Source organism: Bufo gargarizans, chromosome 2, assembly GCF_014858855.1.
Source record: "Bufo gargarizans isolate SCDJY-AF-19 chromosome 2, ASM1485885v1, whole genome shotgun sequence".
Taxonomy (NCBI): domain Eukaryota; kingdom Metazoa; phylum Chordata; class Amphibia; order Anura; family Bufonidae; genus Bufo; species Bufo gargarizans.
In genome coordinates this window covers 68,718,840-68,739,986 of record NC_058081.1, presented here as the reverse complement: position 1 = coordinate 68,739,986, position 21,147 = coordinate 68,718,840, and the positions used below count along the sequence as shown (strand labels likewise).

Below are 21,147 nucleotides of genomic sequence, written 5' to 3'. Positions count from 1 at the left end.
CACAAAACACTACGGTCATGTGAATGCGCCCTTAAAGGGAACCTGTCACAGGGATTTGGGGTATAGAGCTGAGGACATGGGTTGCTAGATGGCCGCTAGCACATGTGCAATACCCAGTCCCCATAGCTCTGTGTGCTTTTATTGTGGAAAAAAAAAACGATTTGATACATATGCAAATTAACCTGAGATGAGTCCTGTCCCTGACTCATCTCACATACAGGACTCATCTCAGGGTAATTTGCGTATGTATCAAATCGGTTTTTTTACACAATAAAAGCACACAGAGCTATGGGGAAGGGATATTGCGGATGTGCTAGCGGCCACCTAGCAACCCATGTCCTCAGCTCTATACACAAAATCCCAGTGACAGGTTCCCTTTAAAGAGAGTTTTCATGATCGCCTGCATCCTAGTTAAAGAGATTTCCTTATAAACAACATTTATCCACAGGATAGGTGACAATTATACCACCGCTGGGGGTCTAACTGCGGGAACCACCACCGATCATGTGAACGCTGGCCTGTGTGAATGGAGCAGTAATGTGCACTCCACTCAATTCTGAAGACAGCCCAGTGCTATATTCAGCAATCCCATTGAAATCAATGGAGCGGTGATCATGCATGAGCACTAACGCTCCACTCACAGAGAAGACTCAGGGAACCCCAGTCTCATGATCGGCAGGATCAGAGAGGTCGGACACCCTGCAATATCCTGTGGACAGGTGATAAATGTTGCTTATGGGGAAGCCTCCTTAAAGGAGATGTCTGGGACTTTGAAGACCTATCCTCAAGATGGAGGGTCCTCAGTCCTGGGACAAAAGCCGTGTCCTCTTCATAGTACACCGAGCACAGCGCCGTACATGGTATAGTGGCTGTGCTTGGTACTGCAGCTCAAACTCATTCATGTGAATGGGATTAAGCAGTCAGAAGGCCATGTGACCGATAGACGTCATAGACTAAGGATGAGATGACTGGCAGGGCTGCCGGGAGTCGGACCCCCCTCCGATCTGATATTGATTGGTGGGGGTAGAGGACTTAGGGTAAATGCACACGTTGAGGATTTGTGTGCGGACAATCCGCAGGTGTTTGCAGGTAAATCAGTGTAGCCAATCCGCATCAATTTGTGCAGATTTACATGCAGGTTTGATGTGGATTTTTACTTTCCCCATTGAAGTGAATGGAGAAAATTCGGTCAGGAAAAATAAAATACTTTGACATGCTGAAGTTTTTAAAATCTGCACGGAAAAAAAAAAAAATCGGCATCGACTTCGCGTGCATCTACCCATATGGTTACTGGAGTGAATGGGAGCGTTGCTGTAGTAACCAGCCCCCTCCACTACAAGGTGGGTGGCGCTGTGTATTTTAGAGATGGAGCTACTGCAGAGGAGCCGATACGTGGCAGATCTGATACTGAAGGCCCATCCTGCTGAGCACAGGTCACCCATATATAAACACTGGACAACCCCTTTAATGACCAGACAGTTTTTGCTCATTTAGCTCATCTTGTGTTTTAAGATGTTGGCATATCAAATTAATTTATGCAACAGTTAATTATGCTGACAAGATTTATTTTTCTTAAAATTTTTTTTTCCTGGGTATAACCCCATTAAAATTATAGGGGTCCTAAATTTTATATCCCGTTAGGACCATATGCATTTTATTAAGGGCTCGTTCAGATGGGCGTATGAATGGCACATAATATGTCCCCCAAGAAGTCATTAAAAGACGACTTTTTTTGGACTGTAAAAGTCCTTTTACATGGACCGATGTATGAGGCAATTATTGGGAATGAACCAGAAATTACTGATAAATGCCTGATTGTCAGCAGAGATGAGGGCTGCATTTACACGCAGCAATCACCTCCGCTGTACGGGGACAAGCAATCACTACAGTCATCGCTCATCCCCGTGGCGATCTGCTGCCCAGAAAGACGCTGAGCATTCGCTCGTTCCTATAGTGATTGCCGACACAAAGGTCAAATTATCGGAAACAAAGATTTCTAAAAACTTGCATCCCCAATAATTGCCCCGATTGTCAGTCTGTGTAAAGGGACCTTTCTACGGTAACTGTGGCATTCGAGGGATGAAATCAGGTGAACGGGTGAAATCAGCCGCCTCGACAGTCAGTGAGCAGGAGAACGAGCTGCAATCATATGGCGTACGTGTACGGTGCTCTGGAGTGCTTGGTCATTAACAGGTTAAGTTCCGCATTAAAGGGGCTATCCAACTTTATTTTTTTTAGATCACAGAGTGGCCGGTGACCTGTAACTCATGCGGCACATCACTGGGTGACAGGCCACTGCTGAGGCCAGTGATTGGCTGCAGCGGTAATGTGCCAATCATCAACAGGAAGACGGGAACTGCGGAGCTGGCGGTGGAGACACGGTAAGTAAGTAGGATCCCCACTGGCCACTAAAAAGAAAAAAAAAAAAGTTGGATAATCCCTTTAAATCTCTGTCAAACACGCAAATCATGTATTGTGTATGGGGGAGGCCGTGAACAGAAATGTCGGGGGAGGGAAGGGTCAGGCATGTTAGATATCACCAAGCCGCCGCCTGATCCGTCTGGCAGTGGCTTATTCTCTTCTTCCCATTCAAGTTACGTAAAAGGTTAAAGGGGTTTTCCGGGTTCAGAGCTAAACCTGGACATACCCACATTTTCACCCCGGCAGCCCCTGTGATATGAGCGCTGGATCGCGCAGGGCGAGGGCTGCTCGTTTACCTCGGCACATTACCAGACGGGGGCTCCCGCCCAGCAGCGCAGTCACTGACGTTACAGGCTCTGTTGGGTCAGCTTTAGCGGTTTACAGGCTAGGGCAGCGCTAAAGCCCACCTATCAGTGCCGGTGACATCACCGGGCTCACTGCTAGGCCCCACGGAGAGCCCGGTACATCACCGGATCTCCAGAAAATACCTTTGCCCTGCGCGATTCAGCATCAGAGCAAGTATAGGACTGTGCTATCAGGGGCCGACCCTTCCCTTCCATAAAATGTGGAATGCACACAGCTGGTATCCGCGTTTTCCAGATGTGCAATGAACACATACTGCCATACCCCTGCATCAGCGACAGCCTGTAGGCTGCCCATTCACACGGCACAGCAGGCAGTAGGGATTAGCTGCACAGATTAACTTTAGGGGCCCTTTAAGACTTTTGCATGGGTCACCCATTCCCCACAAGGTTGGGCTGGCTGCACATTAGACAGCGGGGAGCCCAACCACATCTCCTGACCCTCCATACACCTGCATCCTCAGCTCATCTATGCATGTCGTGAATGGGGAGAAAGCAGTTGCTAGACACCTCTGACAGCGACCTATGTCCCCAAGTAGAAAAGGATCGGCAGCTCATCTACTGTTGGGGAAGGGGGGGGGGGGGGGGGTGGCGGGGGCCAATCCTGCAAATGAGCAGCCTCAGCCAACACTTATCTAATGTGTATGAGCAGCTTCCTGGGTGACCTGTACAAATATGGGTGTCATGTCTCTGACTGACAGTGAAGGGTTAACAAAGCAGCACCATTATCAAGGGACTTTACCCTCCGGTACTGGGAGACATCAGGTGATCAGCGACCGCCCGATACTGGGAGACATCAGGTGATCAGCGACCGCCCGATACTGGGAGACCTCAAGGGATCAGAGACCGCCCGGTACTGGGAGACATCAGGGGATCAGAGACCGCCCGGTACTGGGAGACATCAGGGGATCAGAGACCGCCCGGTACTGGGAGACATCAGGGGATCAGAGACCGCCCGGTACTGGGAGACATCAGGGGATCAGAGACCGCCCGGTACTGGGAGACATCAGGGGATCAGAGACCGCCCGGTACTGGGAGACATCAGGGGATCAGAGACCGCCCGGTACTGGGAGACATCAGGGGATCAGAGACCGCCCGGTACTGGGAGACATCAGGGGATCAGAGACCGCCCGGTACTGGGAGACATCAGGGGATCAGAGACCGCCCGGTACTGGGAGACATCAGGGGATCAGAGACCGCCCGGTACTGGGAGACATCAGGGGATCGGTGGCTTCCCGGTACTGGGAGACATCAGGTGACTCAGTAGTGCAGCCTCAGGATTCATTCCTGCAACTTCAAGTGACCATATCTTGGCAGAATTGTGACCAAATCTTGATAAATAGAAAAAAAATGATATATATATATATTCTGTGATAAACCAAAAACTGCCAGGGACTACATCATAGAAGGTGTCACGGGCACGAATTACACCTGATTAAAAGGTGCCAGTCGTGGATTGTCATGGCATAGAAACCAATTATCGCAGAGCCCGGCTACAGATGCCACGGCTCAGCACTGGCATGGCCATGTCACATACTGTCCTGCCAGGCATTAGAGGGGGGCTTCCCAATTCTGCCAACACTGCTTCATGCCCACATACCATTGTGCCCAACTCATGGCGGCACAATACATACCACTAAATAATAAAAAAATAAAAAACTGCTGAAGGGCTATGATGAAGGCTGTCTGCCATGATCTCCCAGTAGCACTGAGCGACCCTGACTAGCTGGCAGCCCCCGCTATACCTCACTATAACTCTACTTCGCGTCTCGAATACTTTTGACCCTCCGCGGCCCCCCGTCTACCAGTTCCCAGGCCCTCATTCTCCACAGCCACATTTCCTACAATCATCTCTGTACAGCCCCGTTTCCGCGGCCCTCCCATCCCCCCTCACATGCGCCCGGACACCTCACATAGCCCCCCCAGCCCTCAATTTACCTCATAGTACTTCATGGCTCCGCCGAGGGCTTACGCCACACTTACAGTCAGCCGTTACCTGCCAAGGAACCAGCCAGGGGCAGGGCAAACTGCTCGACATGGTGACGGACAGCAGCTACAGCCAATCCGATGGTGAAACCAGAGTTAATGGGCGGGGCTATAGAACGCTCAGCCAGTCGCAGTTTCAGTTCCTTGTATGGGCGGAATTAGACGACCGTGCAATAGGCGGGGTCAAGGGAGGGGCTTGAATGAGTGACAGACAACCAACCAATAGAAAGCATGATGGCACGTTTCTACCCATCCAATGGGCGTCGGAGGTGTGCCGGGAATGATTGACAGAAGTCGGGCTATTTGTAGCGGGGCACATGGGAGGGGGCTGGGTGCGCACTGCCTCATGTGCGCGGTCTGTGGCCACCATGGATTGTCCCTTGTACTAGGCCGGTTGCTATGGCAACAGCATAGCCTTTCTTTTAATAAATAACTAAAACCCAGAGAAAAATCCTAAATGGAAAACAACAATGTACTGACAACCACTATTAATCCGTTGTGACTTCCCTCACACAGTTCTGTTTTTTTTTTTTTGCAGCCTTTTAGGTTTGTGAAGACACAGCCATTTTTCATCTGAAGGACCTGGCCATTTTTTTGCAAATCTGACCTGTGCCACTTTATGTGGTGATAACTTTGGACCGCTTTTACCTATCAAAGCCATTTGTTTTCTCGTGACACATTGTACTTCATGTTAATGGTAAATTTGAATCGATATATTTCACCTTCATGTATTAAAAAAAAAAAATTACAAAAAAATATATGAAAAATTTTTTGCAATTTTCAGAATTTGAATTTCTCAGCTTTTAAGGCAGGTAGTGATAGCACATAAAGTGGTCGTTACTTTACATTCCCCATAGATCTACTTTATGATTGCCCCATTTTGTAAATGTAATAAAAAAATATATATATTAGGACGTTAACCGCCTCTGGACCGCCTAACGCAGGATCGCGTTCCGGAGGCGGCAGTCTCGGGGAAAGAGTCACACATCTATGCGTCATCTCGCGAGATGACGCTCAAAGCCGGCCCACGCATGTGCAACGCGGGCCGGCAAAAGTTCGAGGGGGGGTTACATCATCAGCCTGCCAGCCAATGATCATCGCTGGCAGGCTGATGATTTTCAAAAAAATGAATCACAAGCAAGTTAACACTTTATATTTATAAATATAAGGTGTTAAATGGCTTCTCTGCTCCTCTGCTGGTCCTTTTGGTCGGTTGGTTCCAGCAGAGGAGCACAGTTCACAGTGAGTACACCAAACAGCACACCTAGCCCCCAGATCACCCCCCATCACCCCAATTAACCCCTTGATCGCCCCTGTCAATCACCTAGTGAAAGGGAAAAAAGTGATCAGTGTAAACTGTCACTTTTTTTTCCACTGGTATTGACTGATAGTTTTAGGGATAGTTTAGGTCCCTTGGTTAGATGGTTAGCGATCGTTTAGCGCCCAGCCCACCACACCGCAGTCACTGATTCGCTGATTAGCGTATCGCTAATCAGCATTTGTACTTTTATAGTATCTGTAAGTGATCAAAACTGATCACAGTCAGATCTATAATAGTATTAGTGTCACCTTAGCTCGCCCTCCACCCAAAACGCAGTGTTTGCCCGATCAGGCCTGATCGGTCGCCCACACGTGCGTTCACCCACACCCGCCCGCCGCAGTGACAACATTTTTTTATTTTTTTTGATCACTGCACATTCACTTTCCAAGCGCTGCGGCGATAAAAAAATCTGTTTTGATATTTTTTATCAACCGCAGCGGCCTCCGGTACTTCGCTAGCCTCCCATTTGTAAGACAGGCTTGCTTTTTTTTCTTGGGTAGTCTCAGGGAATACCCCTAAATTTAGTTGCCCACATGTCAAACAGGGGGTATTCTTCTGAAGAGGCCTACAGGCTTCTGACCTAGTCGGATGAGGAATGGGAACCCTCATCTGACGAATCCAGCGGGTCAGAATATGAACCTGTAGAAAGCAGTGGCTCTCTGACCCAAAGTTCGGACGAGGAGGTTGAGGTCCCTGATACCACCAGGCGTACCCGGCCCCGTGTCGCTAGACCACAGGTTGCGCAGGATCCGCTTCAAGGGCAGCAGAGTGGGGCTGGCGTTGTCGGATTATGTGGTGAGGCATACACCAGCAGCGCAGCCCACCCTGGACCTAGTACCAGCACTGCCGTACAACATGGTGAAGTGGCAAGCACCAGAAGGGCAGTTGAAGCTGGTACGGTGGCACATGCAATAGTTACCCCGTCGCAGCCACCGCACAGACAGGCCTGTAGAGCCCCTAGAGTCCCTGAGGTGCTGGCAAACCCTGATTGGCAGTCCCCAACTTCAGCCGCACCTGTAGTTCCCCCTTTCACCGCCCAGTCCGGAGTTCGGGTTGAGACAGCTCAGATCGGTTCGGCCCTGGGATTTTTTTAGCTGTTCTTGACTGCGGAGCTCTTGGACATAGTCGTGGCAGAAACAAATCGGTATGCCACTCAATTTATAGCCGCCAATCCGGGAAGCTATTATGCCCAGCCTTTCCGGTGGAAACCCGTCCAAGTTTACGAATTAAAAAAATTTCTGGGCCTTCTCCTCAACATGGGTCTAACCAAAAAGCATGAATTGCGGTCATATTGGTCCACAAACCCAATTCATCACATGCCCATGTTCTCTGCTGCCATGTCCAGGGCACGATTTGAGACCATCCTGTGTTTCCTGCACTTTAGCGACAACACCACCTCCCGTCCCAGAGGCCACCCAGCTTTTGACCGGCTCCACAAAGTTCTGCCCCTCATAGACCACTTCAACAACAAATTTGCAGATTTGTATACCCCTGAGCAAAACATCTGCGTAGACGAGTCCCTTATACATTTTACTTGGCTTCAAACAATACATCCCAAGCAAGCGCACCCAGTATGGGGTCAAATTGTATAAGCTCTGTGAAAGGGCCACAGGCTATACCCACAAATTTCGGATCTATGAGGGTAAAGATCAGAGCCGGTCGGTTGCCCTGACTACCTGGGGAGCAGTGGGAAGACAGTCTGGGACTTGGTGTCACCCTTATTTGGCAAGGGGTACCATCTTTATGTGGACAATTTCTACACAAGTGTGCCCCTCTTCAGGCATTTGTTCCTAGAACAGATTGGCTGCTGTGACACCGCGCGACCTAGTCGCCGGGGCTTCCCCCAACGGCTCGTTACCACCCATCTTGCAAGGGGGGAGAGGGTTGCCTTGTGTAACCAAGAACTGCTTGCGGTGAAATGGAGAGACAAGCGTGACGTTTACATGCTCTCCTCCATTCACGCAGACACGACAACACAAATTGAACGAGCAACCAGTGTCATTGAAAAGCCCATCTGTGTCCACGACTATAATTCGCTCATGTGAGGGGTGGACTTCAATGACCAGATGTTGGCTCTGTATTTAGTTTCCCGACGCACCAGACGGTGGTATAAGAAGGTGTCTGTATATTTAATTCAATTGGCTATGTACAATAGTTTTGTTCTCTACAGTAAGGCTGGGAGAACAGGATCCTTCCTCAAATTTCAGGAAGAGATCATCGAGAACCTCCTGTATCCAGGAGGTTCCGTGCCCCCAACCACCAGTGTAGTGAGCCATCTACACGAGCGACATTTCCCCAATGTCGTTGCTGGTACCTCAACCCAACCGTCACCTGTCAACCTGTCGTGTCTGTAGCAGGGGTGGAATAAGGCGTGACACCCGCTAATTCTGTCCTGACTGCCCTGACCACCCTGCCCTATGCTTTGGGGAGTGTTTCCGTAAGTACCACACACAGGTACACTTAGCATAGGGATTGCATCTCACAGGACAGGCACACAGGGCTATTAGGGCCCATTCACACAGAGCTGCTGCAAACCTCTCCTTTCACCTGGGACAAAGTGCATAATGTACTTCGCCACATCTTTGGGCGATTTGCGCTTTGCACATTGTCCCATGGGGAAGGAGAGGTTTGTCCTATAAAGGTAAAAAAACAAAAACAAAAAAAAATCACCGGTAAGCAAAAAAGTTAACGTTCTGTTCAAAAAGTTAAATAAAGTTTATATGTTCCGTTCAAATGTTATTAGAAAGTTAATAAATGTATTGCGTTGCGGCCTGGTTTTTTCTTTTTTGTTTAGTTTTTTTACCTTCCAGGTGGACCAACCGATCGACTAGCTGCAGCACTGATGTGCATTCTGACAGAAGCATTGTGCTGCTGTCAGATTACACACAAGTCAGTGTATGCGGCGCTGCAAGATGAGATTTCTCCTCTGCAGTAAAAGATACGTTTGCCGAGGCATATGAACTGAGGAGGCGGCGGTGTTCATATGCTTTGGCAAAACCCTTGTGATATAAAAAAAATTAAAATAAATCCCGGCAATGATTTATTCATCCACATCGATTGATGTGAATGGAGAAATCAGGTTTGCCACGGCATATGAACTAAGTGGGTATGGATGTTGGGCGGAGCTCCTATGTCCTGGCAGACGCCTTTCCCCTCCTTTTTTTTTTTTGGGCAGAGATTTTTTCATCCACCTTGATCAATGCGAATGAAGAAATCTGTGCCGTTCATTTTTTCTTTCAGCCCAGAGGCTGAACGGAAAAAGAAAATCTCATTACCTGTATGCTCAATATAAGGAGAATAGCAGAAACTCCTAATGCTGGCCATACACGTAATGATTGCGGAGACCCTCAAATGCCAGGGCAGTATAAACACCCCACAAATGACCCCATTTTGGAAAGAAGACACCCCAAGGTATTCGCTGAGGGGCATATTGAGTCCATGAAAGATTGAAATTTTTGTCCCAAGTTAGCGGAAAGGAAGATTTTGTGAGAAAAAACAAAAAAAAATAATTGCTGCTAACTTGTGCCCCAAATTATTTTTTTCTATGAACTCGCCATGCCCCTCATTGAATACCTTGGGGTGTCTTCTTTCCAAAATGGGGTCACATGTGGGGTATTTATACTGCCCTGGCATTTTAGGGGCCCTAAAGCATGAGAAGAAGTCTGGGATCCAAATGTCAAAAAATGCCCTCCTAAAAGGAATTTGGGCCCCTTTGCGCATCTAGGCTGCAAAAAAGTGTCACACATGTGGTATCGCCATACTCAGGAATGTGTTTTGGGGTGTCATTTTACATATACCCATGCTGGGTGAGATAAATATCTTGGTCAAATGCCAACTTTGTATAAAAAATGGGAAAAGTTGTCTTTTGCCGAGATATTTCTCTCACCCATCATGGGTATATGTAAAAAGACACCCCAAAACACATTGCCCTACATTGCCCCACATGTGTGACACTTTTTTGCAGCCTAGGTGGGCAAAGGGGCCCACATTCCAAAGAGCACCTTTCGGATTTCACAGGGCATTTTTTACACATTTTGATTTCAAACTACTTCTCACGCATTAGGGCCCCTAAAATGCCAGGGCAGTATAACTACCCTACAAGTGACCCCATTTTGGAAAGAAGACACCCCAAGGTATTCCGTGAGGGGCATGGCGAGTTCCTAGAATTTTTTATTTTTTGTCACAAGTTAGCGGAAAATGATGATTTCTTTTTTTTTTTTTCTTACAAAGACAAAGTCTCATATTCCACTAACTTGTGACAAAAAATAAAAACTTCCATGAACTCACTATGCCCATCACGAAATACCTTAGGGTGTCTTCTTTCCAAAATGGGGTCACTTGTGGGGTAGTTATACTGCCCTGGCATTTTAGGGGCCCTAATGCGTGAGAAGTAGTTTGAAATCAAAATGTGTAAAAAATGCTGAAATCCTAAAGGTGCTCTTTGGAATGTGGGCCCCTTTGCCCACCTAGGCTGCAAAAAATTGTCACACATGTGGTATGGCCGTACTCAGGAGAAGTTGGGGAATGTGTTTTGGGGTGTCATTTTGCATATACCCATGCTGGTTGAGATAAATATCTCAGCAAAAGACAACTTTTCCCATTTTTCTATACAAAGTTGGCATTTGACCGAGATATTTCTCTAAATTTCGAGCTGAACCCGGACATACCCTTATTTTCACCCAGGTAGCCCCCCTGAGCCTAGCATCAGAGCATCTCATGCTCCGATGCGCTCCCTTGCCCTGCGCTAAATCGCGCACGGCACAAGCTCTTTTGTTTTCAATAACACACGGCCGGACGGAAACTTCCTCCCGGCAGTGTGTTCTGTGACGTCACCGACTCTGATGGAGCCCCAGTACGTCACCGGATCTCCCAAAAATGCCTTTGCCCTGTGCGATTTAGCGCAGGGCAAAGGAGAGCATCGGAGCATGAACTGCCCTGATGCTCAGGTCAGGGGGGCTGCCGGGCTGAAAATGGAGGTATGTCCGGGTTCAGCTCTGAATCCGGACAACCCCTTTAAAGGGGATGATCACTCCTATGGCCTTTTCGGCAGATATCCCCAGCATGGCCGGACCTGCGGAGGGAATCATACTGATCTGATGACTGCTGCTAGGTTTCGGCTCCGTTGTCAGGTCTTACTGCATCAACCATTTTGACATGGATCACTTGGCTGTGTGAACCGAGAGCAAGGCAGGTGGTTTGACTCCGCAACCAGAAAAGAGTGCGTACGCAGAAGTCAAGATTAAGAAAATTGCATTTACTATAAATATACCTGTGTACAGCGGCTCACCCCACCTCTTCCAAGGACCCGGTGCTCACTCCGCGGATTCACCCAAATCCGTTAAGAAAAATGCAAATAAATGAAGTAATTGGAGGGCACACAAATATCTGACTACATTCAAGGCAGGATATCAATAATCCTAATTTATTCACATAAAACTAATGTATTGGCATAAAACTCATAAAATCTACATACATATAATATAAAACATAAATGTGTACATATGTCCAGGTGGTAATATTCAGTCAGCTCTGTGACCATGTATCATCGCCAGGTCGGCGTCAATCGTAAATGTCCACGCTGAATATAATCGCCTGGTGGCGCTTCAGTCACTTATGATTGTCCGCACTAGATCACCCGTTCAGGCGTCTGCATGCAATAGGAATCACTGGTATAATATTTTCAAATAAGCCCCATAGGGCAGAGTACTTTACCCCTCTTCTGTTCCTGCCCGGCATCCCGAGCAGTTAGCAGGTCTCAAACGTGGCGTCCAACGTGACCTAGCTGTATCTCACGTATTACACACTGCTCTGTGAAAGGCTGGTGATGCGCTGGGTCCTAGAGTCCGGACCGTATGTTGATCTTTATATCGAATGTCGTTTCACAGGGGGTCCGAGGGGTAGGATGCCCGATGCTGTTGGCACCTCAATATTCCATAGTGGAGTCCTGTGCTGTCATGAACCGTACGCGTTTCGGGGATCAAGCCCCTTCCTTAGCGGCAATGACAGCTACTAGAATCACTTATCCTTAAATATCCTCATTGTAGCAAAGCATTCTGGAACTTTGGTTACATTAGGCACCTGATCTGAATCAACTCATTTACAATCAAACTAATTATTCAACATACTTTACAAAAAGGGGTCACATATCCTCACTTGGACTTCCTAATCGCTTTGTATGTCAAAAAACGCACAGTTTTTGCAAAACACGCACCTATGTTTTCTGTGCGTCCCTTGTCACGATTGCATCCCTAGTAGATTCTATTTGATCACTCATTATTAACTGGACAATGTATCAGACAACACATGAAAAATAACACATGAAATACTTCAGTCACTCATTTAAAAACGTATTAAATTCTACTCAGGCCAATATACTATAAATTAATAAAAGCAGGTTAACAGTGAAGTTACAGAGGTAAAGACAAGCAAAATATTCAAAACAGTATAAACAGTACGAGTCAAATACTGCAACAATTTTCACCTTTACTGTGTCCGTATTCGCCGTGCAGACACTAAGAAATAATAGTCCCAGAAACTGTCCCTAACTGACCCTAACTTTCAAGCGGGTGCGCACCCCCCTTATCCCAGTGTTCCAAGTGGACCTCTTACAGTTTGTGGAAGTGCACGGTGGGGCCCGATGTCGTCCTTTTCCTTTAACCAGTGCAGGATCCGCAACAAAGTCCTCCTCAGCAGGCCGGAAAACCAGTTGAATATAATCCAGAATTTTACAGTTACTGTCCGGTACCTCGACAGCACTGTGAGTCTCTTTACTGTTTGTGGCAATTCACTGAGCCCAATGTCGGCTCCACAGGTTAGTTGCTGCACACAGTCCTTTTTAACTTTGCTTCATTAAATGCACGGTTTCTTTGTACTCCATCCGTCTCTAGACCGAAGTTCACACAGCCTGGCTGCACAGGGAAGTCCTTTAGTATCTCCACACACGTCTTACACAACACAGAACTTGTTTTCTATCTTGCCAATATGGCAGCAGTTGCAGTTCAAGTTTCTCTTCCTCCTTCTTCCTGCTCACACTGAGGCAGGCTGACATCATAAGGGGCTGCAACACTTAGATGCTGCCTTAAAGAACTAGTATCACAGTAATACACTCTCTCTATGGTAAACTTCAATGCAAATTGGTCCTATGCTGCCATCTACTAACCAAACGAATACTGCAGCCATTTTACATTTATCTGTATTACTGAAACAGCATTATACATTAAATTTTAACACAGTTTACCAGGATAATGAAACTTAGAGACATTACATGACTGTTTCTTACAGCTGCTACAGCCAATGACTGGGGGGTTGCCCAAAAGGATATGTCAGAAAATCACCTATTGTTTAACCCCTTCAAGACACAGCCTTATTTCACCTTAAGGACCAGGTCATTTTTTTGCAAATCTGACCAGTGTCATTTTAAGTGCTGATAACTTTAAAACGCTTTGACTTATCCAGGCCGTTCTGAGATTGTTTTTTCGTCACATATTGTACTTCATGACACTGGAAAAATTAAGTCCCAAAATAAAAAATGTTTGCATAAAAAAATACCAAATTTACCCCAAGTTTAGAAAAATTTGCAAATTTCAAAGTTTCAGTTTCTCTACTTCTGTAATACATAGTAATACCCCCAAAAATTGTGATGACTTTACATTCCCCATATGTGTACTTCATGTTTGAATTATTTTTGGAATGATATTTTATTTTTTGGGGATGTTACAAGGCTTAGAAGTTTAGAAGCAAATCTTGAAATTTTTCAGAAATCCAATTTTTAGGGACCACTACAGGTCTGAAGTCACTTTGCGAGGCTTACATAATAGAAACCACCCAAAAATGACCCTATTCTATAAACTACACCCCTCAAGGTATTCAAAACAGATTTTACAAACTTTGTTAACCCTTTAGGTGTTGCACAAGAGTTATTGGCAAATGGGGATGAAATTTGAGAATTTCATTTTTTTGGCTAATTTTCCATTTTAACCAATTTTTTCCACTAACAAAGCAAGGGTTAACATCCAAACAAGACTGTATCTTTATTGCCCTGACTCTGCCGTTTACAGAAACACCCCATATGTGGCCGTAAACTACTGTACGGCCACACAGCGGGGCGTAGAGTGAAAGGTGCGCCGTATGGTTTTTGGAAGGCAGGTTTTGCTGGACTGGTTTATTTACACCATGTGCCATTTGAAGCCCCCTGATGCACCCCTAGAGTAGAAACTCCCTAAAAGTGACCCCATCTAAGAAAGTACACCCCTCAAGGTATTGAAAACTGATTTTACAAACTTTGTTAACCCTTTAGGTGTTGCACAAGAGTTATTGGCAAATGGGGATGAAATTTGAGAATTTCATTTTTTTGCCTAATTTTCAATTTTAACCCATTTTTTCCACTAACAAAGCAAGGGTTAACAGCCAAACAAGACTGTATCTTTATTGCCCTGACTCTGCCGTTTACAGAAACGCCCCATATGTGGCCATAAACTACTGTACGGCCACACAGCGGGGCGTAGAGTGAAAGGTGCGCCGTATGGTTTTTGGAAGCCAGATTTTGCTGGACAGTTTTTTTGACACCATGTCCCATTTGAAGCCCCCCTGATGCACCCCTAGAGTAGAAACTCCAAAAAAGTGACCCCATTTTAGAAACTACGGGATAGGGTGGCAGTTTTGTTGGTACTAGTTTAGGGTACATATTATTTTTGGTTGCTCTATATTACACTTTTTGTGCGGCAAGGTAACAAGAAATAGCTTTTTTGGCATCGTTTTTTTTTATTGTTATTTACAACATTCATCTGACAGGTTAGATCATGTGGTAATTTTATAGAGCAGGTTGTCACGGATGCGGCGATACCTAATATGTATAAATTTTTTTTTTATTTATGTAAGTTTTACACAATGATTTCATTTTTAAAACCAAATTTTTTTTTAGTTTCTCCATAGTCTAAGAGCCATAGTTTTTACAGTTTTGGGGCGATTATCTTAAGTAGGGTCTCATTTTTTGCGAGATGAGATGACGGCTTGATTGGCACTATGTTGGGGTGCATATGACTTTTTGATCGCTTGCTATTACACTTTTTGTGACGTAAGATGACAAAAAATAGCTTTTTCTACACCGTTTTTATTTTTATTTTTTTACGGTGGTCACCTGAGGGGTTAGGTCATGTGATATTTTTATAGAGCCGGTCGATACGGACGCGGCAATACCTAATATGTATACTTTTTCTATTTATATAAGTTTTACACAATGATTTCATTTTTGAAACAAAAAAAAATTATGTTTTAGTGTTTCCATAGTCTAAGAGCCATAGTTTTTTCAGTTTTTGGGCGATTATCTTAAGTAGGGTCTAATTTTTTGCGGGATGAGATGACGGTTTGATTGTTACAATTTTGGAGTACATGCGACTTTTTTGATCACTTTTATTATCTTTTTTGGGGAAGTAAGGTGGGCAAAATTTCTAATTCATCATAGTTTTTTATTTTTTATTTTTATGGCGTTCACCGTTCGGGAAAAGTAACATGACCGTTTTATAGATCAGGTCGTTACGGACGCGGCGATACCAAACATGTGTAGGGAATTTTATTTTTCTCATGTTTAATCAGTGATAAATGTGTTTTTTGATTTTAACTTTTTTTTTTTACTTTTTTTACTTTTTTTTTTGACCCAGACCCACTTGGTTCTTGAAGATCCAGTGGGTCTGATGTCTGTATAATACAGTACAGTACAATATATATTGCACTGTACTATATTTTACTTAGGCCTCATGCACACGACCGTTGTGTGCATCCGTGGCCGTTGTGCCGTTTTCCGTTTTTTTTCGCGGACCCATTGACTTTCAATGGGTCCGTGGAAAAATCGGAAAATGCACCGTTTTGCAGCCGAGGCCGTGATCCGTGTATCCTGTCCGTCAAAAAAATATGACCTGTCCTATTTTTTTGACGGACAACGGTTCACGGACCCATTCAAGTCAATGGGTCCGTGAAAGAACACGGATGCACACAAGATTGGCATCCGTGTCCGTGATCCGTGGCCGTAGGTTGCTTTCATACAGACGGATCCGAAGATCCGTCTGCATAAAAGCTTTTTCTGATCTAAGTTTTCACTTCGTGAAAACTCATTTCCGACAGTATATTCTAACACAGAAGCGTTCCCATGGTGATGGGGACGCTTCTAGTTAGAATACACTGCAAACTTGGTACAAGACTGCCCCCTGCTGCCTGGCACCACCCGATCTCTTACAGGGGATATGATAGCACAATTAACCTCTTCAGGTGCGGCACCTAAAGGGGTTAATTGTACTATCATATTCTCCTGTAAGAGATCAGGGCTGCCAGGCAGCAGGGGGCAGACCCCCCCTCCCCAGTTTGAATATCGTTGGTGGCACAGTGTGCGCCCACCATCGCCCCCCCTTCCTCCCTCTATAGTTAAAAATCATTGGTGGCACAGTGTGTGCCCATCGCCCCCCCCTTCCTCCCTCTATAGTTAAAAATCGTTGGTGGCACAGTGTATGCCCATCGCCCCCCCCCCTTCCTCCCTCTAGAGTTAAAAATCGTTGGTGGCACAGTGTGCGCCCACCATCGCCCCCCTCCATCTCCCCCCCCCATCATTGGTGGCAGCGGAGTTCCGATCGGAGTCCCAGTTTAATCGCTGGGGCTCCGATCGGTAACCATGGCAACCAGGAAGCTACTGCAGCCCTGGTTGCCATGGTTACTTAGCAATAGTACAATAGTAGAAGATTCATACTTACCTGCTTGCTGCTGCGATGTCTGTGACCGGCCGGGAGCTCCTCCTACTGGTAAGTGACAGTTCTTTAGCAATGCGCCGCACAGACCTTTCACTTACCAGTAGGTGGAGCTCCCGGCCGGTCACAGACATCGCAGCAGCAGGCAGGTAAGTATGAATCTTCTGCAATTGTACTATTGCTAAGTAACCATGGCAACCAGGGATGCAGTAGCTTCCTGGTTGCCATGGTTACCGATCGGAGCCCCAGCGATTAAACTGGGACTCCGATCGGAACTCCGCTGCCACCAATGATGGGGGGGGGGGGGGAATGGGAGGCCGCACACTACCACCAATGGTTGTTACTACTATAGAGAGAGGGGGGGCCGATGGTGGGCACACACTGTGCCACCAACGATTTTTAACTATAGAGGGAGGAAGGGGGGGGCGATGGGCACACACTGTGCCACCAACGATTTTTAACTATAGAGGGAGGAAGGGGGGGGCGATGGGCACACACTGTGCCACCAACGATTTTTAACTATAGAGGGAGGAAGGGGGGGCGATGGTGGGCACACACTGTGCCACCAACGATTTTTAACTATAGAGGGAGGAAGGGGGGGCGATGGTGGGCGCACACTGTGCCACCAACGATATTCAAACTGGGGAGGGGGGGTCTGCCCCCTGCTGCCTGGCAGCCCTGATCTCTTACAGGAGAATATGATAGTACAATTAACCCCTTTAGGTGCCGCACCTGAAGAGGTTAATTGTGCTATCATATCCCCCTGTAAGAGATCGGGTGGTGCCAGGCAGCAGGGGGCAGTCTTGTACCAAGTTTGCAGTGTATTCTAACCTGAAGTGTCCCCATCACCATGGGAACGCCTCTGTGTTAGAATATACTGTCGGAAATGAGTTTCACGAAGTAGCTCATATCCGACAGTATATTCTAACGTAGAGGCGTTCCCATGGTGATGGGGACGCTTCAAGTTATGTTCGGGTGTCCGCCTGGCCGTGCGGAGGCAAGCGGATCCGTCCAGACTTATAATGTAAGTCAATGGGGACGGATCCGTTTGAAGATGACACACTGTGGCTCAATTTTCAAACGGATCCGTCCCCTCTGACTTGCATTGTAATTCAGGACGGATCCGTTTGGCTCCGCACGGCCAGGCGGACGCCAAAACGACTTTTTTTTCATGTCCGTGGATCCTCCAAAAATCAAGGAAGACCCACGGACGAAAAAACGGTCACGGATCACGGACCCACGGACCCCGTTTTTTCGGACCGTGAAAAAAAACTGTCGTGTGCATGAGGCCTTACACTGAACAGATCTATGCTTTCAGCACCATGGACAGCAGGACGCCTGAGAGGCGTCCTGTTGCCATGGGAACCTTCCCCGTCTGCTCAGTTATGGTCAGAACTGCGCAGACGGGGAAGGGTAAGGACGGGGGCTCTGGGGGGGCTGTCTGGGGGCTCTCTCCCTCTCCATCGGGGGGCTGCAAAGGTACAGCAGCCCTCCGATGGGAGAGGGAGGGAGCTCCCTGAGCTGTTAACCTTTTCCATACCGCGGTCCGTACGGACCACGGTATGGAAAGGGTTAAACGGCTGACATCGCATCACCGATGTCAGACGTTTATACCAGGGTGCCAGCAATGTGCTGGCACCCTGGTATACCCACTAGACGCCAACGATGATTATAATGGGAGGCGGGCGGGGGATCGCGATCCCGCCTGCCGCACCGCCCGCCTCCCGCAACTGCCGCACCGCCCTGCACCGCCCACAAACCGCCCCCCTGCACCCCGCCACATAAATGAATTCAGGGGTGTTAAAAAAAATCGATTTGGGGCAATTTTTAGGGATCAGAAACTACATTGAGCGATCGATCATAGGGGGGGGTGCCGAAACTACCCGATCGCGGATACGGGGGGTCACAGGACCCCCCTCGGCATTGAGCCTGAGTGCCTGGCTGTGTGTAACAGCCGGCACTCAGCGCTGTCACCATGTCTGCAGACATGGTGACAGTTAAATGCGATGAGGAGTATACTAGTCATGGAGCGCTAAGTAGCAGTGCTCCATGACTAGTATACATATGTCAGGTACAGTAGATTGTCACTCTCTCCTTCTCTGATCGCTTCCCTGACAGGAATGGGGACGATCAGAGAAGGAGAGGCACACAGTCCCTCCCTAACCCCCCCCCCTTACCTGCCCCGATGCGCTGCGATTGGTCCCTCTGCAGTATTGGACCAATCACAGCGATCGTGGGCGGGTCAGGGGTCTAATACAACTCCTTCCGGCTTCTCTGGTTGCCTAGCAACCCCAGCACGCCGGCTTCACTAAATCTTCAGCGCTTCGGTCCCTGCGCTGACAGTGAAAGCCGATCACGTACATGCACGTGGGGATACGGTGAGGCACCACATTCCCCCACGTACATGTACGTGATGTTGCGTGAAGGGGTTAAAGGGGTTCTTCGGGCTTTAGTGAAAATCTCTCTGTGCACTGACCTGTGGAGGGAAGATGGTCTGCTCAGTACTCTTTCCTCTTAGGCATCAGCGACAGTACATCTGCCTACAGGTTAATTTGTCAGCCATAATGTGCTTAAAGTGATTATCCAGGAATGTGATATTGATTACCTATTCTCAGGATAGGTCATCAATATCATATCAGGGGGTGTCCGACTCCCGGCACCCCGACCGATCAGCTGTTTGAAGAGGCTGGTGAGGCATACTCAGTTAGGAAGGAAGACTAATGAATCTTTTGATGCATGTGTCTTTACAGAGGAAGAGGTTCTAAGTCAGCTGTCTAAAATTAATACAAATAAGTCAGAGGGGCCTGATGGGATACACCCAAAGCTATTAAAAGAGTTTAGCGGTAAACTAGCAAAACCATTAACAGATTTATTTAACCAATCACTGGCAACAGGAGTCGTCCCAGAAGATTGAAAATTAGCAAATGTTGTGCCCATTCATAAGAAAGGTAGTAGGGAGGAATCGGCAACTATAGGCCAGTAAGCCTGACATCAATAGTGGTGGAATTAATGGAAACCATACTTAAGGAGAGGATTGTGGAACATCTAAAATCCCATGGATTGAAAGATGAAAAACAGCATGGGTTTACTTCAGGGAGATCATGCCAAACTAATCTTATTGATTTTTTTGATTGGGTGACTAAAATAATAGATGGAGGAGGTGCAGTAGACATCACTTATCTGGGCTTTAGTAAGGCTCTTGATACTGTCCCACATAGAAGGCTTATCAATAAATTAGAGTCTTTGGGCTCGGACTCCCATATTGTTGAATGGATTAGGCAGTGGCTGAGGGACAGACAACAGAGGGTTGTAGTCAATAGAGTATATTCAGACCATGGTCTTGTTACCAGTGGGGTACCTCAGGGATCTGTTCTGGGACCCATATTGTTTAATATCTTTATCAGCGAAATTGCAGAAGGCCTCGATGGTAAGGTGTGTCTTTTTGCTGATGACACAAAGATTTGTAAGGCCTCTTTCACACTTGCGTTGTCCGGATCCGGCGTGTACTCCACTTGCCGGAATTACACGCCGGATCCGGTAAAAAGCAAGTGTACTGAAAGCATTTGAAGACGGATCCGTCTTCAAAATGCTTTCAGTGTTACTATGGCACCCAGGACGCCATTAAAGTCCTGGTTGCCATAGTAGTAGTGGGGAGCGGGGGAGCAGTATACTTACCGCCCGTGCGGCTCCCAGGGGCGCTCCAGAGTGACGTCAGAGCGCCCAATGCGCATGGATGACGTGCCATGCGATCACGTGATCCATGCGCTTGGGGCGCCCTGACGTAAATCTGGAGCGCCCCGGGAGCCGCACGGACGGTAAGTATACTGCTCCCCCGCTCCCCACTACACTTTACCATGGCTGCCAGGACTTTAGCGTCCCAGCAGCCATGGTAACCACTCTAAAAAAGCTAAACGTTGGATCCGGCAATGCGCTGAAACGACGTTTAGCTTAAGGCCGGATCAATGCCTTTCAATGGGCATTAATTCCGGATCCGGCCTTGCGGCAAGTCTTCAGGATTTTGGGCCGGAGCAAAAAGCGCAGCATGCTGAGGTGTTTTTTCCGTTCCGGAACTGAAGACATCCTGATGCATCCTAAACGGATTTCACTCCATTCAGAATGCATTAGGATAAAACTGATCAGGATTCTTCCGGCATAGAGCCCCGACGACGGAACTCTATGCCGGAAGAAAAGAACGCAGATGTGAAAGAGCCCTAACAGGGTTGATGTTCCTGGAGGGATACACCAAATGGAAAAGAAAAACTAGAGGAATGGTCAAAAATCTGGCAACTAAAATTTTATGTTGATAAGTGCAAGATAATGCACCTCC

At 47.1% G+C, this 21,147-nt stretch overlaps 1 protein-coding gene across 1 annotated transcript in view; it reads right to left on the bottom strand.

Annotated features, from left to right (window-relative positions):
* LOC122927359 (very-long-chain enoyl-CoA reductase-like) overlaps positions 1-4,827 on the bottom strand; it is a 38,959-nt gene extending 34,132 nt beyond the window's left edge. Inside the window, exon 1 of the mRNA XM_044279135.1 lies at positions 4,722-4,827. Coding sequence (XP_044135070.1) covers positions 4,722-4,736 — 15 coding nt within the window. The 5' untranslated portion in view covers positions 4,737-4,827. The remainder of the gene's footprint in view (positions 1-4,721) is intronic.
* Between the last annotated feature and the right edge of the window lie 16,320 nt (positions 4,828-21,147).